This window comes from Patella vulgata, chromosome 7 (assembly GCF_932274485.2).
Source record: "Patella vulgata chromosome 7, xgPatVulg1.2, whole genome shotgun sequence".
Classification (NCBI taxonomy): domain Eukaryota; kingdom Metazoa; phylum Mollusca; class Gastropoda; family Patellidae; genus Patella; species Patella vulgata.
This window is the reverse complement of record NC_065885.2, coordinates 64,874,022-64,895,081: the sequence shown is the minus strand read 5'-3', so window position 1 is coordinate 64,895,081 and position 21,060 is coordinate 64,874,022. Positions and strand designations below refer to the sequence as shown.

At 33.4% G+C, this 21,060-nt stretch overlaps 1 protein-coding gene across 1 annotated transcript; it reads left to right on the top strand.

The window, feature by feature from the left end:
• The first annotated feature begins 481 nt into the window (after positions 1–481).
• On the top strand, positions 482–21,049 carry LOC126827257 (uncharacterized). The gene is made up of 6 exons (XM_050556527.1): positions 482–566; positions 1,818–2,129; positions 17,889–18,389; positions 19,051–19,078; positions 19,760–19,785; positions 20,794–21,049. The coding sequence occupies exons 1-6, from the start codon at positions 497–499 to the stop codon at positions 20,889–20,891; spliced, it is 1,035 nt and encodes a 344-aa protein (XP_050412484.1). The 5' UTR covers positions 482–496; the 3' UTR covers positions 20,892–21,049.
• Positions 21,050–21,060: the final 11 nt, after the last annotated feature.

Genomic DNA, 21,060 nt, shown 5'->3' with positions numbered 1-21,060 from the left:
TCTAATGACGTTTGTGGTTAATACAATACAATATAATATTTGTATGGTGGTATTTAATATGGTGGGTAGTGTTAGTATATAAAAGGATACTCGGTCTACAATTCAAAATTCCAAGTGCATATAATCAAAAGTTTACCTGCATATATTGACTCACGAATAAGAATTCGAAACTTTAAATCTAATGTCGTGGAAAAGTACATTAGGTACGAGACATTAGGTCGACTTGTTTACTATAATTGAAATTACCTGCAGGAAGAGGGAAAATATTGGTAGGAGAGAACGAGGGTATTCTATTGTATTGTAACTGTATTTTATTGTTGTTTTTGTAACCTTATGTTATTGTTTTAGGTCCATCACCATGTTTACATCAGGCCATCTGTCAGTATTTTGTGTTGTAACTGTATTTTATTGTTTTAGGTTTATCAACATGGTTACATCTGGCCATCTACCAATATTTTGTGTTGTAACTGTATTATTTTGTTTTAGGTTTATCACCATGGTTACATCTGGCCATCTGTCAGTATTTTGTGTAGTAACGGTTGGATTCCTTACATTGATAACTAAAGGTAAAAAAAGACATATCAGTCATCATTACTTGAAGATATAGTTGTTCATTTATTCTACCCTATAAACGTTTTTTCGTCTCATCCGAACAACTAGACAGATGTCCTTGTCAGGCCCTCCGTCCTGCACCACTGAAAAGGGGGAAACGACGGCCAATGCAGGGATCGAACTACCGACCTCTAGGCTAGCGAGCCAGCGTCTTACCCACTTAGCCACCGTGCCCCCACCCCCTATAAACACATTGTGTTTTAAAATATGATATTTTAAACTTTGAATAATAATTTAACAACACAAAACCTGAATTAGGAATTTAATTTCAACGTTTTTTTAAACAATTTTAGTGTACTAATAATCCGGAATCTGACTATGGTTCTGTAGGAAAGTTTGAGCAGAGAGAATAATTTTGTAGAATTGTTTAGTTGGTGCCTAAGTAAGTATTTTGAACTTGGATGGACACTCACCACGTGGTAGGTTATTCCGCTATGACGTCATCAAAGATGGCCGCCGATGTTATATCAATTTTATCCTACCTGCTCTAGTTTTTCGTCAATTTCTATGAAATAAAGGCAAGAATGAAGATGTTATGTGAAGAGAGTGAGGAGAGAGAGAAATGGGGTTTAACGTCCACTCGACACAAACTAGGTCATTTCGGGACTAACATATGATTTATTTCAATAATTCGCTTGCGCGTAGGGGTCTTTAGCAGTGGGAAAACCCACGAGGTTGAACAGGCGACCCAACTCCTTGTCACGTACAACCGGGGATTCGAAACCACGCCAGTTGACTCAATGACAGGTCTTATGATACAGCACGCACGTGCTAACCATTCGGCCATCCACCCCCCCCCCCCACTTGAGTGAAGAACATATTTTTTTTGGTAAATTATTCAAGAAAACAAATTTTTAAGTGATCCAGGACTTAGTCACTAAAGTATTAAAACAAGAACCTGACACCACTTCTCCTTTGATGGGTTTCCATAGCAACCAACTAGCCATAGTCGTATGACATCGAGGTGCATGACGTACCTCTAGTTAGTTATAAGTGGGGACTAATGTCGTGCACGATGTAGTATATGCTTACTTTCTTGAACACCTTGAGGTATTTCTCGTTGTATCTACACAATACCACTGTATCAGGTGTATGTATTGTATCTGAATATTGTATCTGGTGCATGTTACGTATCTGGATATTGTATCTGGTGTATGTATTGTATCTGGATATTGTAGTGCATGCTTTGTTGGTATTTATTTCAGGAATACGTATTATCAGTGATCCAGAAAACTTATCATATAATCAACCATTTAAACTTACATGTGAAATCGGCTCCATAACAGATGAGATTAAATGGTTGTATTCAACAACAGAATATTTTACATGTTCCTCGCCGTACAGCGCTGGTATATGTTCTATTGGTACTTCCGCAGCAGCTAAAGCTGTAAGCTATGACGTTAACACTACGGCTGGAACTTCAACTGTTGAAATTAATGTAACTTCTAGTTCTCAGAATGTATTGTGGACCTGCAAGCATGGAGTTGATATGGCTACCTACCAAATAACCATTAAAGGTAAAGTCCTCCACTAATTTACAGGTGTATGTTATAGAATTCTTATTATACACACTATAGGAATGTGGACGTACATTATGTATTGTTTAATGGTCGAGAGCGAGACATTAAGTAATATATTGTTACAACAAGAGGGCTGTAGGACGTATGTGGACGTATATTATACACTATTATACACACTATAGGAATGTGGACGTATATTATACACTATTATACACACTATAGGAATGTGGACGTATATTATACACTATTATACACACTATAGGAATGTGGACGTATATTATACACTATTATACACACTATAGGAATGTGGATGTATATTATACACTATTATACACACTATAGGAATGTGGATGTATATTATACACTATTATACACACTATAGGAATGTGGATGTATATTATACACTATTATACACACTATAGGAATGTGGATGTATATTATACACTATTATACACACTATAGGAATGTGGATGTATATTATACACTATTATACACACTATAGGAATGTGGATGTATATTATACACTATTATACACACTATAGGAATGTGGATGTATATTGTAACGATGCTCTCGTATAGTATTCTTATTATACACTATTTAAAAATAAGCATTAAACGTTTGTAATGTAAAATGGTTGGTGAGATGTATTTTATAGTATTCTTATTGTACTGTATTTAATCTTTTAATTACAATCAAAATGTCTGCATGATTCAAAAATTGCCAAAATAGAAGATCGGGGTTGTTTTCTTTAGATTGGAGCGATGCGTTGCAGTTGTCGCTTACGTGACATCGTCCCCCGATTTCGATGTTTTGTAGCACCATGGGCCTTTCTGTCAGACGTGGAGAGCGGGAGATGTCAGACCGGTCGCCACATCCTACGTACGACCCATGTATCTTTTCTTACTACATATTTCTGTAGCCTTGTGATCGTCTAGAATTTGTCTCTAGCTGTCTTTACTTCTGCTTCACGTTGGGTGTTTGCTTCTTACTGTTTTCTTAAGACGTTTGTCTTACCAGGAATAACAATGCAACAGTTCGCTTCTACATTTTATATATCTAGCTGAATACAAGTATAGCATAGAATACAATACTAGCTAAAACCATTTCTCCACCCTAGCCAGCCTCGCGGCTGTCTAGGAACTCCGATGGAACCTCTCTGGAATCTAATGAAAGTCTGACTTAAAAGTTAACTATGATTTCTTTTATAGGGCTCATGCATATCACGCACAGCAGAGCGTGTTCATGGGCCTGAACTTGTGTAATTAACAAAATGATTGGTTAAATTAAGCTAAATGATGCAATTAGAATATTTCCACTCACGTGTAATCTCGTGGTATTTTATAGACACAAGTTGATTTAGTACACACTATATATAATATATATGTGAATATGTGTGAAACTATTAATTTGCCAGCTATATTAATTAATGAAATATAAAGTCATCTTATTTCTCTATTCTTTGTCTATAAATTTAAAAACAATGTCGCCACAACTATATTGCTACAGTTTTCCGGCACGTTGTATCTGCTCTAGGAACATCACTACTGTATGATTTGTTATTGTTATGCCCTAATCTTGTTGTATCTGCTCTAGGAACATCACTAAGGTTGGTTATGTCCTAATCTTGTTGTATCTGCTCCAGGAACGATACTACTGTATGATTTGTTATTTGTTATGATGTCTTATTAGGGTTTCACACTGCGTAGCTTGTGTGAAACACTATTGTTTTTGTTAAAATTATTATTAGGGTTTCACACTGCGAAGCTTGTGTGAAACACTATTGTTTTTGTTAAAATTATTATTCTTATTATTATTATTCTTCTTTTGTTTTGAGTAGATCTCAGCAACTGATTGTCGGATCGTTACGATTTCTTCGGTTTTATCGGAAAAGTGGGTGTGACTTAGAGGATAAAGCTATTTTGAACGTTCTGCGACAATGCGAAATGTCCGAAATCACCGAAGCTATCGTTTTTAGAAATATTGCAGTAATTTTAACAATAATCATTGGATTTTAACTTTCGATGCATTTTGGCATAGCCGGAGACGGGGCACATAGCTACGCTACTTTTGATTTTTGATTTTCGGCAAATCTTCGCAGATATTAGGCGCTAAATTTAGAAAATTTAAATTTTTACAAAAAACTTTTTTATTTATGAATATTTTTTAATCGTGTTTTACACAAATATAACGAGTCCTCTGACTTGGGCAAAAATGTGAAAATTTTTTGTCTCGGTAATTTTCCTTGGCCCCCATTGGCTAATTCAGTTTTTCAGTCCTAGATTAATTATTTATTGTTCGATTTGTATAAAACAAAGTTCATATGCCCCGTTGTCTCAATTGTCATTTTTTTTGTTACCAATAGTGTTATCTGTCGGCACCGGAAGTGGCGTAAATTGACAAAAAACTACAATTTTGACAGTTAGGTACCATTTTTCGAAAGCAAATATTATTTTTTTCAAATCTGGTATAACTGAAATTGTGCGCCCTTTAAAGGCGCACAAAATGTTGGGACCATTTTTTTTAATTTCGATTCCGTTTTCGGGCTATTTCGATTAAAAGGTGAAAAAAGGTGTAAATTTAAGCTATTTACAACCCATCCAGCGTTTTCATATTTTAAAATATTACTTCGTAACTTTCATAAACTCGTAGCAATAATCTATACGGAGAGAATGTATGTGAAAATTAATTTGTAATATGCGCAGTTGCCGAGAAATGGGCAATTTTGCATGAGTCACTTTTTACGCTAGTTTGCCTGTAAAAGAGTCAATTATTATTCGATTTTCATAAAAGTGACACCATTTGATGTGTAATGTCAATTTTAACTAGGTCAAACCAATTTAACATTTTCAATATCACCGGAAATGACGTAATTTGGGCAAAAATTGTATTTATAGCCTTCGAAACCAGTAATTTATTCAAATGAGTCATATTTGTTATTTGTTTAAAATTTTGATATTTGATTCAAATCAACTAATACAATGAACCCTTACGATCATATAGATATCACAAAATGGTTTCTAACTTGTTCAGTTGCGGAGAAATAGGCAATTTTCAACAGGTCACTTTTTAAGGTTTTTTTGTCAATAAAAGTGTCAATTATTATTCGATTTTCATGAAATTTTCACTGTGTGATACATAATGCCATTTACGATATCATACAAGTAATTTAAGATTTTCATTATCACCGGAAGTAACGTCATTTTGGCAAAAACTGTATTTTTAGCCTTCAAAACAGATATTTTATTCAAATGAATCAGATTTGTAATGTTTTTAAAATTATGATATTTGATTCCAATCAACAAATAGAATGAACTCATTCGATCATACAGATACCTCAAAATGGTTTCTAACTTGTACGGTTGCAGAGAAATAGGCGATTTTCTACAAGTCATTTTTCAAGGTTTTTGGTCTATAAAGGTGGCAATTATTATAGGATTTACATAAAATTTTCAACATGTGATGATGCTATTTCTGATTTCATAAACCAATTTAACATTTTCATTATCACCGGAAGTAATGTAATTTTGACAGGATCACTGACATGTAGCAAATGAATTGATTGCTGGATTTGGTTGTTTCTGCGTCCATTTTATTTCATGTGTGCAATGCTTATGTGGAAACCTGTTTAACGGTTTCATTGGTACCGGAAGTGACATAAGTTCAAGGGTAACGTGGCACCGGTGAAACCCGTCATTACTGCTTCGCAGTTCTAGTTCTTATTATTATTATTAGGGTTTCACACTGCGTAGCTTGTGTGAAACACTATTGTTTTTGTTAAAATTATTAGGGTTTCACACTGCGTAGCTTGTGTGAAACACTATTGTTTTTGTTAAAATTATTATTCTTATTATTATTATTCTTCTTTTGTTTTGAGTAGATCTCAGCAACTGATTGTCGGATCGTTACGATTTCTTCGGTTTTATCGGAAAAGTGGGTGTGACTTAGAGGATAAAGCTATTTTGAACGTTCTGCGACAATGCGAAATGTCCGAAATCACCGAAGCTATCGTTTTTAGAAATATTGCAGTAATTTTAACAATAATCATTGGATTTTAACTTTCGATGCATTTTGGCATAGCCGGAGACGGGGCACATAGCTACGTTACTTTTGATTTTTGATTTTCGGCAAATCTTCGCAGATATTAGGCGCTAAATTTAGAAAATTTAAATTTTTACAAAAAACTTTTTTATTTATGAATATTTTTTAATCGTGTTTTACACAAATATAACGAGTCCTCTGACTTGGGCAAAAATGTGAAAATTTTTTGTCTCGGTAATTTTCCTTGGCCCCCATTGGCTAATTCAGTTTTTCAGTCCTAGATTAATTATTTATTGTTCGATTTGTATAAAACAAAGTTCATATGCCCCGTTGTCTCAATTGTCATTTTTTTTTGTTACCAATAGTGTTATCTGTCGGCACCGGAAGTGGCGTAAATTGACAAAAAACTACAATTTTGACAGTTAGGTACCATTTTTCGAAAGCAAATATTATTTTTTTCAAATCTGGTATAACTGAAATTGTGCGCCCTTTAAAGGCGCACAAAATGTTGGGACCATTTTTTTTAATTTCGATTCCGTTTTCGGGCTATTTCGATTAAAAGGTGAAAAAAGGTGTGAAATTAAGCTATTTACAACCCATCCAGCGTTTTCATATTTTAAAATATTACTTCGTAACTTTCATAAACTCGTAGCAATAATCTATACGGAGAGAATGTATGTGAAAATTAATTTGTAATATGCGCAGTTGCCGAGAAATGGGCAATTTTGCATGAGTCACTTTTTACGCTAGTTTGCCTGTAAAAGAGTCAATTATTATTCGATTTTCATAAAAGTGACACCATTTGATGTGTAATGTCAATTTTAACTAGGTCAAACCAATTTAACATTTTCAATATCACCGGAAATGACGTAATTTGGGCAAAAATTGTATTTATAGCCTTCGAAACCAGTAATTTATTCAAATGAGTCATATTTGTTATTTGTTTAAAATTTTGATATTTGATTCAAATCAACTAATACAATGAACCCTTACGATCATATAGATATCACAAAATGGTTTCTAACTTGTTCAGTTGCGGAGAAATAGGCAATTTTCAACAGGTCACTTTTTAAGGTTTTTTTGTCAATAAAAGTGTCAATTATTATTCGATTTTCATGAAATTTTCACTGTGTGATACATAATGCCATTTACGATTTCATACAAGTAATTTAAGATTTTCATTATCACTGGAAGTAACGTCATTTTGGCAAAAACTGGATTTTTAGCCTTCAAAACAGTTATTTTATTCAAATGAATCAGATTTGTAATGTTTTTAAAATTATGATATTTGATTCCAATCAACAAATAGAATGAACTCATTCGATCATACAGATACCTCAAAATGGTTTCTAACTTGTACGGTTGCAGAGAAATAGGCGATTTTCTACAAGTCATTTTTCAAGGTTTTTGGTCTATAAAGGTGGCAATTATTATAGGATTTACATAAAATTTTCACCATGTGATGATGCTATTTCTGATTTCATAAACCAATTTAACATTTTCATTATCACCGGAAGTAATGTAATTTTGACAGGATCACTGACATGTAGCAAATGAATTGGTTGCTGGATTTGGTTGTTTCTGTGTCCATTTTATTTCATGTGTGCAATGCTTATGTGGAAACCTGTTTAACGGTTTCATTGGTACCGGAAGTGACATAAGTTCAAGGGTAACGTGGCACCGGTGAAACCCGTCATTACTGCTTCGCAGTTCTAGTTATTCTTATTAGGGTTTCACACTGCGTAGCTTGTGTGAAACACTATTGTTTTTGTTAAAATTATTATTAGGGTTTCACACTGCGTAGCTTGTGTGAAACACTATTGTTTTTGTTAAAATTATTATTAGGGTTTCACACTGCGTAGCTTGTGTGAAACACTATTGTTTTTGTTAAAATTATTATTCTTATTATTATTATTATTCTTCTTTTGTTTTGAGTAGATCTCAGCAACTGATTGTCGGATCGTTACGATTTCTTCAGTTTTACTGAAAAAGTGGGTGTGACTTAGAGGATAAAGCTATTTTGAACGTTCTGCGACAATGCGAAATGTCCGAAATCACCGAAGCTATCGTTTTTAGAAATATTGCAGTAATTTTAACAATAATCATTGGATTTTAACTTTCGATGCATTTTGGCATAGCCGGAGACGGGGCACATAGCTACGCTACTTTTGATTTTTGATTTTCGGCAAATCTTCGCAGATATTAGGCGCTAAATTTAGAAAATTTAAATTTTTACAAAAAACTTTTTTATTTATGAATATTTTTTAGTCGTGTTTTACACAAATATAACGAGTCCTCTGACTTGGGCAAAAATGTGAAAAATTTTTGTCTCGGTAATTTTCCTTGGCCCCAATTGGCTAATTCAGTTTTTCAGTCCTAGATTAATTATTTATTGTTCGATTTGTATAAAACAAAGTTCATATGCTCCGTTGTCTCAATTGTCATTTTTTTTGTTACCAATAGTGTTATCTGTCGGCACCGGAAGTGGCGTAAATTGACAAAAAACTACAATTTTGACAGTTAGGTACCATTTTTCGAAAGCAAATATTATTTTTTTCAAATCTGGCATAACTGAAATTGTGCGCCCTTTAAAGGCGCACAAAATGTTGGAACCAGTTTTTTTAATTTCGATTCCGTTTTCGGGCTATTTCGATTAAAAGGTGAAAAAAGGTGTAAAATTAAGCTATTTACAACCCATCCAGCGTTTTCATATTTTAAAATATTACTTCGTAACTTTCATAAACTCGTAGCAATAATCTATACGGAGAGAATGTATGTGAAAATTAATTTGTAATATGCGCAGTTGCCGAGAAATGGGCAATTTTGCATGAGTCACTTTTTACGCTAGTTTGCCTGTAAAAGAGTCAATTATTATTCGATTTTCATAAAAGTGACACCATTTGATGTGTAATGTCAATTTTAACTAGGTCAAACCAATTTAACATTTTCAATATCACCGGAAATGACGTAATTTGGGCAAAAATTGTATTTATAGCCTTCGAAACCAGTAATTTATTCAAATGAGTCATATTTGTTATTTGTTTAAAATTTTGATATTTGATTCAAATGAACTAATACAATGAACCCTTACGATCATATAGATATCACAAAATGGTTTCTAACTTGTTCAGTTGCGGAGAAATAGGCAATTTTCAACAGGTCACTTTTTAAGGTTTTTTGTCAATAAAAGTGTCAATTATTATTCGATTTTCATGAAATTTTCATTGTGTGATACCTAATGCCATTTACGATTTCATACAAGTAATTTAAGATTTTCATTATCACCGGAAGTAACGTCATTTTGGCAAAAACTGTATTTTTAGCCTTCAAAACAGATATTTTATTCAAATGAATCAGATTTGTAATGTTTTTAAAATTATGATATTTGATTCCAATCAACAAATAGAATGAACTCATTCGATCATACAGATACCTCAAAATGGTTTCTAACTTGTACGGTTGCAGAGAAATAGGCGATTTTCTACAAGTCATTTTTCAAGGTTTTTGGTCTATAAAGGTGGCAATTATTATAGGATTTACATAAAATTTTCACCATGTGATGATGCTATTTCTGATTTCATAAGCCAATTTAACATTTTCATTATCACCGGAAGTAATGTAATTTTGACAGGATCACTGACATGTAGCAAATGAATTGATTGCTGGATTTGGTTGTTTATTTCATGTGTGCAATGCTTATGTGGAAACCTGTTTAACGGTTTCATTGGTACCGGAAGTGACATAAGTTCAAGGGTAACGTGGCACCGGTGAAACCCGTCATTACTGCTTCGCAGTTCTAGTTATTCTTATTATTATTATTCTTCTTTTGTTTTGAGTAGATCTCAGCAACTGATTGTCGGATCGTTACGATTTCTTCGGTTTTATCGGAAAAGTGGGTGTGACTTAGAGGATAAAGCTATTTTGAACGTTCTGCGACAATGCGAAATGTCCGAAATCACCGAAGCTATCGTTTTTAGAAATATTGCAGTAATTTTAACAATAATCATTGGATTTTAACTTTCGATGCATTTTGGCATAGCCGGAGACGGGGCACATAGCTACGCTACTTTTGATTTTTGATTTTCGGCAAATCTTCGCAGATATTAGGCGCTAAATTTACAAAATTTAAATTTTTACAAAAAACTTTTTTATTTATGAATATTCTTTAATCGTGTTTTACACAAATATAACGAGTCATCTGACTTGGGCAAAAATGTGAAAATTTTTTGTTTCGGTAATTTTCCTTGGCCCCCATTGGCTAATTCAGTTTTTCAGTCCTAGATTAATTATTTATAGTTCTTATTAGGGTTTCACACTGCGTAGCTTGTGTGAAACACTATTGTTTTTGTTAAAATTATTATTCTTATTATTATTATTAGGGTTTCACACTGCGAAGCTTGTGTGAAACACTATTGTTTTTGTTAAAATTATTATTCTTATTATTATTATTATTCTTCTTTTGTTTTGAGTAGATCTCAGCAACTACTTGTCGCATCGTTACGATTTCTTCGGTTTTACTGGGAAAGTGGGTGTGACTTAGAGGATAAAGCTATTTTGAACGTTCTGCGACAATGCGAAATGTCCGAAATCACCGAAGTTATCGTTTTTACAAATATTGCGGTAATTTTAACAATAATCATGGGATTTTAACTTTCGATACATTTTGGCATAGCTGGAGACAGGGCACATAGCTGCGCTACTTTCGATTTTTGATTTTCAGCAAAAATTCGAAGATATTAGGCGCCAAATTTCGGAAATTTAAAATTTTACAAAAAACTTTTTTATTGATGAATATTTTTTACTCGTGTTGTGCACAGAATTAAAGAGTCATCTGACTTGCGCAAAAATGTTAAAATTTTTTGTCTCAGTAATTTTCCTTGGCCTCCATTGGCTAATTCAGTTTTTCAGTCCTAGCTTAATTTTTTATTGTTCGATTTGTATAAAACAAAGTTCATATGCTTCGTTGTCTCAATTGTCATTTTTTTTATTACCAAAAGTGTTATCTGTCGGCACCGGAAGTGGCATAATTTTACCAAAAACTACAATTTTGACAGTTAGGTACCATTTTTTGAAAACAAATATTATTTTTTTGAAAAATTATATGACTCAAAGAGTGTGTCCTTTAAAGGCGCAAAAAATGTCGGAAGCAGTTTTTTTAATTTCTTTTTCATTTTCTAGCAAATTGGATTAAGAGGTGAAAAAAGGCGTAAAATTGACCTATTTACAACTCATTCAGGCTTTTCAGATTTTAAAATATTTTTACGTAACTTTTATAAACTTGTAGCTATAATCCATACGAAGAGAATGTATGTGAAAATTAGTTTGTAATATAAGCAGTTGCCGAGAAATAGGCAATTTTGCATGAGTCACTTTTCACGTAATTTTGGCTGTAAAAGAATCAATTATTATTCGATTTTCAATTTTCTTTCGCCATTGGATGCCTAATGCCATAGTGGACTATGTCAAACCATTTTACCCCTTGCGCTGCCACCGGAAATGACGTCATTTGCTCAAAACTTAAATTTTAGCCTTCAAAAAACAATATTTTATTCAAATGATTCGTATTTGTTATTTTTTTCAAATTATGATATTTGATTCTATTGATCAAATAGATTGAACCCATACGATCATACAGATACCACAAAATGGTTTCTAACTTGTACGGTTGCAGAGAAATGGGCGATTTTCCTTAAGTCACTTTTCAAGGTTTTTGGTCTATAAAAGTGTCAGTTATTATTCGATTTTCATAAAATTTTCACCATATGATATCTTGTGTCATTTATGATTTCATAGAACTAATTTAACATTTTCATTATCACCGGAAGTAACGTCATTTTGGCAAAAACTGTATTTTTAGCCTTCAAAACAGATATTTTTTTCAAATGAGTCTTATTTGTATTGTTTTTAAAATTATGATATTTGATTCCAATCAGCAAATAGATTGAACCCATACGATCATACAGATACCAGAAAATGGTTTCTAACTTGTACGGTTGCAGAGAAATAGGCGATTTTCTACAAGTCACTTTTCAAGGTTTTTGGTCTATAAAAGTGGCAATTGTTATTCGATTTACATACAATTTTCACCATGTGATGCCCTATGTCATTTCTGATTTCATAAAAGTAATTGAACATTTTCATTATCACCGGAAGTACAGTACACTTACATGTAACAAATGTATAAAATGAATTGATATTGCTGGATTTTGTTGATTCGGCGTCCATTTTATTTGATGTGTGCAATGCTTATGTGGAAACCTGTTTAATGGTTTCATTGGTACGGGAAGTAACATGTTTAGGGTAAAGTGGCACCGGTGAAACCCGTCATTACTGCATCGCAGTTCTAGTTCTTCTTTTGTTTTGAGTAGATCTCAGCAACTGATTGTCGGATCGTTACGATTTCTTCGGTTTTATCGGAAAAGTGGGTGTGACTTAGAGGATAAAGCTATTTTGAACGTTCTGCGACAATGAGAAATGTCCAAAATCACCGAAGCTATTGTTTTTAGAAATATTGCAGTAATTTTAACAATAATCATTGGATTTTAACTTTCGATGCATTTTGGCATAGCCGGAGACGGGGCACATAGCTACGCTACTTTTGATTTTTGATTTTCGGCAAATCTTCGCAGATATTAGGCGCTAAATTTAGAAAATTTAAATTTTTACAAAAAACTTTTTTATTTATGAATATTTTTTAGTCGTGTTTTACACAAATATAACGAGTCCTCTGACTTGGGCAAAAATGTGAACATTTTTTGTCTCGGTAATTTTCCTTGGCCCCCATTGGCTAATTCAGTTTTTCAGTCCTAGATTAATTATTTATTGTTCGATTTGTATAAAACAAAGTTCATATGCTCCGTTGTCTCAATTGTCATTTTTTTTGTTACCAATAGTGTTATCTGTCGGCACCGGAAGTGGCGTAAATTGACAAAAAACTACAATTTTGACAGTTAGGTACCATTTTTCGAAAGCAAATATTATTTTTTTCAAATCTGGTATAACTGAAATTGTGCGCCCTTTAAAGGCGCACAAAATGTTGGGACCAATTTTTTTAATTTCGATTCCGTTTCGGGCTATTTCGATTAAAAGGTGAAAAAAGGTGTAAATTTAAGCTATTTACAACCCATCCAGCGTTTTCATATTTTAAAATATTACTTCGTAACTTTCATAAACTCGTAGCAATAATCTATACGGAGAGAATGTATGTGAAAATTAATTTGTAATATGCGCAGTTGCCGAGAAATGGGCAATTTTGCATGAGTCACTTTTTACGCTAGTTTGCCTGTAAAAGAGTCAATTATTATTCGATTTTCATAAAAGTGACACCATTTGATGTGTAATGTCAATTTTAACTAGGTCAAACCAATTTAACATTTTCAATATCACCGGAAATGACGTAATTTGGGCAAAAATTGTATTTATAGCCTTCGAAACCAGTAATTTATTCAAATGAGTCATATTTGTTATTTGTTTAAAATTTTGATATTTGATTCAAATCAACTAATACAATGAACCCTTACGATCATATAGATATCACAAAATGGTTTCTAACTTGTTCAGTTGCGGAGAAATAGGCAATTTTCAACAGGTCACTTTTTAAGGTTTTTTGTCAATAAAAGTGTCAATTATTATTCGATTTTCATGAAATTTTCACTGTGTGATACATAATGCCATTTACGATTTCATACAAGTAATTTAAGATTTTCATTATCACCGTAAGTAACGTCATTTTGGCAAAAACTGTATTTTTAGCCTTCAAAACAGATATTTTATTCAAATGAATCAGATTTGTAATGTTTTTAAAATTATGATATTTGATTCCAATCAACAAATAGAATGAACTCATTCGATTATACAGATACCTCAAAATGGTTTCTAACTTGTACGGTTGCAGAGAAATAGGCGATTTTCTACAAGTCATTTTTCAAGGTTTTTGGTCTATAAAGGTGGCAATTATTATAGGATTTACATAAAATTTTCACCATGTGATGATGCTATTTCTGATTTCATAAACCAATTTAACATTTTCATTATCACCGGAAGTAATGTAATTTTGACAGGATCACTGACATGTAGCAAATGAATTGATTGCTGGATTTGGTTGTTTCTGCGTCCATTTTATTTCATGTGTGCAATGCTTATGTGGAAACCTGTTTAACGGTTTCATTGGTACCGGAAGTGACATACGTTCAAGGGTAACGTGGCACCGGTGAAACCCGTCATTACTGCTTCGCAGTTCTAGTTCTTGTTGTATCTGCCCAGGAACGCCACTACTGTATAATTTGTTATGTTCTATTGGTCTTGTTGTTTGTTCTGGTCTGTGTTTTGTGGTGCAGTCATCCTTCATCATCTGTCAGTTTTACCCATGACAAAGAATCTAAGCTGCAATGTGCACGGGACACGTTTACTTCTCTGACAGGATTTTTTTTTAAATTTTAGACAGAGCTTTGGTCTATACGTTTGTGATAAGTCCACCACCACCGACATTTGTCAACGAAGGGACCAGCATAAGACTGACCTGTACTCTAACCTCTACATCTAAACTACCCGTGAATATATCAATATCCAGATATCAATATGATAGAGAGAAGACTATCGGCTACGTCACTAACTCATCATCGAGGACATTAAGTGTTATTACAACAGCTGAATGTAAAGAGAACAGCTTCTTCTGTAACACGTCCAATGATTATGGTGCAATGGATAGTCAAATACTTAATGTCAACGTGAGATGTAAGTATAATACATATACTACATATATATACTACAAATACACTACATATATACTACACATATACTACACATATACTACACATATACTACACATACACTACACATATACTACATATATACTACACATATACTACACATATACTACATATATACTACACATATACTACACATATACTACACATATACTACACATATACTACACATACACTACACATATACTACATATATACTACACATACACTACACATATACTACATATATACTACACATATACTACATATATACTACACATATACTACACATATACTACATATATACTACACATATACTACATATATACTCTACACATATACTACATATATACTACACACATACACTACATATATACTACACATATACTACACATATACTACATATATACTACACATATACTACACATATATACTACACATATATACTACATATATACTACACATATATACTACATATATACTATACACATATACTACATATATACACTACCCATATACTACACATATACTACATATATGCTACACATATACTACACATATACTATACATATACTACACTTATACTACACATATACTACATATATACTACATCTTACAGTTATAATGTCTAATTAATAGTTTATATAACATTTCAGACCTAAAGAAAGGTCTGCAATAGGCAGATTTAGCTCTTGCATAATGTATGTTTAAATTATCAACACCTAGAAGAATACAGTGTCCGATTGGTTCCTTGTTGTGTGAACCAGTCCCGTGTTACTGTGAAAATTCGTTACCCCATTCTCTCACAATGTTAATTTTGTTTTTATAAACAATATTTTTTATTCAGATTTGTATCTGAATAGGGATTGGGCAACTGGCATAGCCTATATCCATCTCCTCTCCCTGTCCGGATAAGCTAACACTAGCAGCTCTCTCATTCCTTCAAGCTGAATGGGATCCATGTGTATAAAAAAATTTCAGAGAAATATTGGGTATTGTTTTTAAATTATTTTATTATTGTTTTGTTATAGTTCTTTGGTTATAAGTAAAATGGCAATCTGATTAAAACCCAGATCCTATTTCGTTTCGTTTTTTATAGTTCAAAATTTCATTTTACTTGTCTTAGTGTAGGCCCACTCGGCAAACCTCGGCAGATTCCGGTATCCTACATCTAGCCTCGGCTGTGTGACAGTAAGTGATATGTACCTACGCCTATACATTTGCGATGCGGCACCGGTTTACTTATAAGGGAAACTTGCCCGCGTTTAGAAAGAAGTTCTCAAAATTGCGTCGTTCGAAGAGTGTGTAGAATTTTCAGTGCAAATTTGTCCTTGTCTAAAGAAAATCGGATAAACTTGAAAGAAAAACAGCTTCAAACTTTGAAAATTTTGTAAGATAAAACATTCTTCAAATACGTCGTCATCAATGACGTCATTGGTCGTCATGGACAACGCCATTGTAATCCGGGAACTTGAAAGTAGTTCTAATGGCGGACCTTGTTATACAGCCGAGATTAGATGTAGGGTACTGGAATCTGTTGAGGTTTGCCGAGTGAGTGTAGGCCATCGAAAGTGTAAAAAAAACGAAACGAAATAGGATCTGTATTTTAATCAGATTAGTCAAATGGTGGTTAAAACTATAATTCAAACTATACTCTTTAAAAATGACGCATACGTGTACACGTGAAAATATGATTACAGTGATTGTGTTATAGCTGTCTCTGGAATGGATTTACATTTTAGAAATAAGCAAGCAATGTACAAGTAAAAATATAATTACAATGAACCGTATTGCGATTTCGAGAGAGAGAGAGAGAGAGGGAGGGAGAAATGGGGTTTAACGTCCACTCGACACAAACTAGGTCTTTTCAGGACTAACATATCTTTTATTTTTATTCCAATAATTCGCTTGCGCATAGCGGTCTTTAGCAGTGGGAGGAAACCGGAAGACCCGGAGAAAACCCACGAGGTTGGACAGGCGACCCTACTCCTTGTCACGTACAACCGGGGATTCGAAACCACGCCAGTTGACTCAATGACAGGTCGTATGATACAGCACGCACGTGGTAACCGTTCGTCCATCCACCCCCGCTTGTGATTTCGAAGAACGAGTGGACAGTTTTTAAAATATTAACGTTAATGTATGATTTTAATCATCATATCATGATTCACTGACAAATTATTGAAAATAACTTCCTCAAAATCTGTTTAACCCAACAGGAAAAAGATCAACATCATTTAAATATTTCCCTAATAATGAATTTAATCTAAATTTACATTAATATAATTGGTTGCAATTTTTCCTCATTATTAGTGTAACAAAATTGAACTATCGTATTATTTATAATAATAATAATAATTGATTTATGTAGCGCCGACAATCCATCTCAGCGAGCTGTTCTCGGGTGCTTTACATAAGTACAACTAATATAAAATTACAACAATCACAACACATCTATCTATCTATCTATCTATCTATACAAATATTTGTGACTGTCGTTTGTCTGTCTGTCTGCCTGCCTGTTCGGGGTTGGCGGCTACACTAGGTCTGCCCCGAGTCTGAAATTTGGGGTATAGGAGTAGCTCGGACCGGGGAGTAACATAGGATACCTGGCTTCCGGTTTCGGAGTTATGACCCCCGAGCGAAGCCGGGTATCCTGCTAGTTAATCCATAAAATAAAGACATAAAAAAAAAACAGAGGACATTATTTTGGGTTTTTTTACATATTTTAGGCAAAGTTCGAATATTAGAAAAGAAAAAAAGTTATTTATATATTTCATGTATAGGCCCTATATTTCATCATTTTCAAATTTTAGGTAAAGTTCGAATATTAGAAAAGGAAACTAATTAATTATATATTTCATGTATAATATATTTTATTATTTTCAAATTTTAGGTAAAGTTCGAATATTTGAAAAGGAAACTAATTATTTATATATTTCATGTATATATTTTGTTATTTACATATTTTAGGTAAAGTTCAAATATTAGAAAATGAAACTAATAAAGTGGTTAACGCTACGATTGGTTCTAATGCTACATTGAATTTGAAGATAATGGGTTATCCACGTCCAACATATACATGGTACAAGAAAATAAGCGAAACTGAACGACAGTTAAATGGTTATAGAATTGAAGATATAGATGGTCCCGCGCTAAAGATAAAAAACGTCCATCAAATCGATGAAGGGGAGTACACGGTACGAATAACTAGCGCTGGGTCGGCTGCTATCATCTTTACATTCAAGCTGAATGTGTTTCCTGAAATCTCCAGTCAGAATGAAGATGAAGAAACCACGCGATCAGATGCCGGGGTGATGAATACTGTGGTCGCGGATGACAGGGTGACGCAATCAGATGACCTACCGCTAAGTGTCGGTGCATTGATAGGCATTGGTGTAGCTGTTGGTATAGTTGTCTCCCTTATTGTGTTCGCTGTTGTCATGGTGATCAGACGTTTAAGAAGACCACCAGGTGAACATTTTAATACATGTGATTTCAAAATTTACAATATATTTTCAAACCTTCTTCCTGAACTAAATACATTTCTCCTGTTCATTACTTAATAACCTGAATTTAAAGATACATTATGTAAGATTTAGATAAAGAGCTGACCATTCTTACTATATTAGTTCGAAAATAGATAATGTAAAATGAATAACTTGAAAATTTCGTTCAAATTGCTCCATTGCAATTTAAAATCAACATTCATGCTGAGATCTTACCAGGAAAAGATGGACTTCTGATATCCATAATGCGTTTCACACGCCATTTGTATGAAGGGATTCGATGAACGAGGCTAGACAGATTCCACAAGTCATGTCAGACGGTGACGTCATATTCTTATCTGGAGAGCATGTGCAATAAATACTTTCAGTGTAGACTGGATTAACCAGACGCTAGAGATTGTCATTCGATTGAGACTTCTGGCGTATTTCGCCGATCATAACTGATTAGAAATTACAGTAAAACAGAAACGATTTAATGCAAATCAGTTTATATACATTCATATTACGATTATTATATGTGTTGCGACCCATTTGTGTTAATTTCTAGGTCCCAAGTATTATCGCTTTAGCTCCTTTAAGATAAGTTATAAGTTAGTTTTATCTGAAATTTTTTCTTTTAATTTTAGTGACAAATCCTTCTCATAATTACGATAGGTAAGTATAATTAGTTGTATTTATTACGATAGAGAGAGAGAGAGAGAGAGAGAGAGAGAGGGGGGGGGGGTAACGTCCACTCGACACAAACTAGGTCATTTCGGGACTAACATATGGTTCAATTTTATTTCCATAATTCGCTTGAGCGTAGGGGTCTTTAGCAGTGGGAGGAAACCGGAGGACCCGGAGAAAACCCACGAGGTTGTATTTATTACGATAGGTAAATATGATTGGTTGTATTTACTACGATAGGTAAACATGATTAGTTCTATTTATTACGACAGGTAAATATGATTAAGTGTATGTGTTATCAAGTAACACCGGTTTCTAACGAATACTGTGCACTGGGCTGGGTGTGCTTATAAACACAAAATACAACTTGTCACAACAAAACCACTTACTTGTTAATAACATGTTTTCTGTGCTAGCATACATTATCCAATTTTACGTTTAATTATTTTTTTAAAAAATGTATTCCAATGGGCTAAATTTTGCAGCCTAGCTATGGCACCGAGAGTTGATTACAGTCTGGTTAAGTTAATTGATATCTAATTAATAATTTAGATAACATTTCAGGCCTAAAGAAAGACCTGCAACAGGTAGATTTCACTCTTGCATAATGTACATGTATGTTTAAGGAACATTTTTTTTTATAAATGGTTGATTTTTTTATATTTTCAGAACTACCAACAAGAAATTTGATAACGGTAAACCTTAATTTATATTTCTTTTATCTAAATATACTCTTCAAAAAAAAGTATGGCGCATGTGCAGCTCAGTGGTTCTGATTGGACGATAAGTTCTTCATCTGTAAACATACTCTCAAAGCATGGCAAGTGTCCATGACTATTTATCATATCACAACCTACATAGGTATTTGCATTTCAATATCCCCTACTTTTTTTTTTTTGAAGAGTATAGAAAACATTTAATTCTTAGTAAGATTAAGACAATAAACTCAAATTTCTGTTAAACATACATTATGCAAGATCTAAATCAATATGCAAGATCTTTAGGCCTGAAATGTTATCTAAATTATTAATTAGACATTAATAAACGTATCAAGGCCATAATCAACTCTTCATGTCAACGCTAGCCTGCGATAATTGTTGGATTATGATCCGATTTGCTGCATAACTTTCCTTCTCGATTTAACGATTAAATGGATAATCGAGACTATGATTTTTGTCGTATCGACTTTAGTAATGATGACCGAGGCTATGCGGAACTTTCGATCACTTTTTTCTCGGTTCATAGTGGATCAATTTGACTGAAATTTTCAGCAAATTGTCTTTACATTATCTAGTTTTTAACTATTATAATAAGAACTACCAACTCGTTATCGAATCTCCCATAATGTATCTTTAATAAACAAACCTGTATTTATAATTATAACAGAAATAAATAAGTGATATTTCCAAATGGAATAAATAAATCATTGAACGCAAATCGATCTTAACAGTGTTCGTCTGACGAATTCGAAAATAAAGTTGCAACAGAGAGAGAGAGAGAGAGAGAGAGAGGTCCCGTGTACACATTGGCGTGCACGTAAAAGATCTCTTGAGAGTTGAAATTCGATTTAAGAGTAGGCCGTAGTGCCGCTGCCCGGGCCAATTGCCCTCATAGCACACTTTATGGCGTATGCCCGTCTTCATTAGCCCAGTTCGGAGCAGAACAATAGGACGTTAAGCCCCATTTCATTTTTTTTTTTTCAGACTATAGATCTGGAGATAATCGAAGTCCCAAACGTCCGGTCCAAGAGTACTACGAACAACCGGTTCACAACCAAGAAGTTTACGAAGCCGTGGAATAACCCCCACCCTCACTACACCATTTATGAACATTTTTGTTTCAGCAGTCACGATTCTTTTTATTGATTAACGTTATTCATTAAAATTATTCACAATTTGTATGTCTATTTATAAATATTATTCAATGTTTTTTTATTATTATTAAATTTCATTTATTATATATAGTTTGTT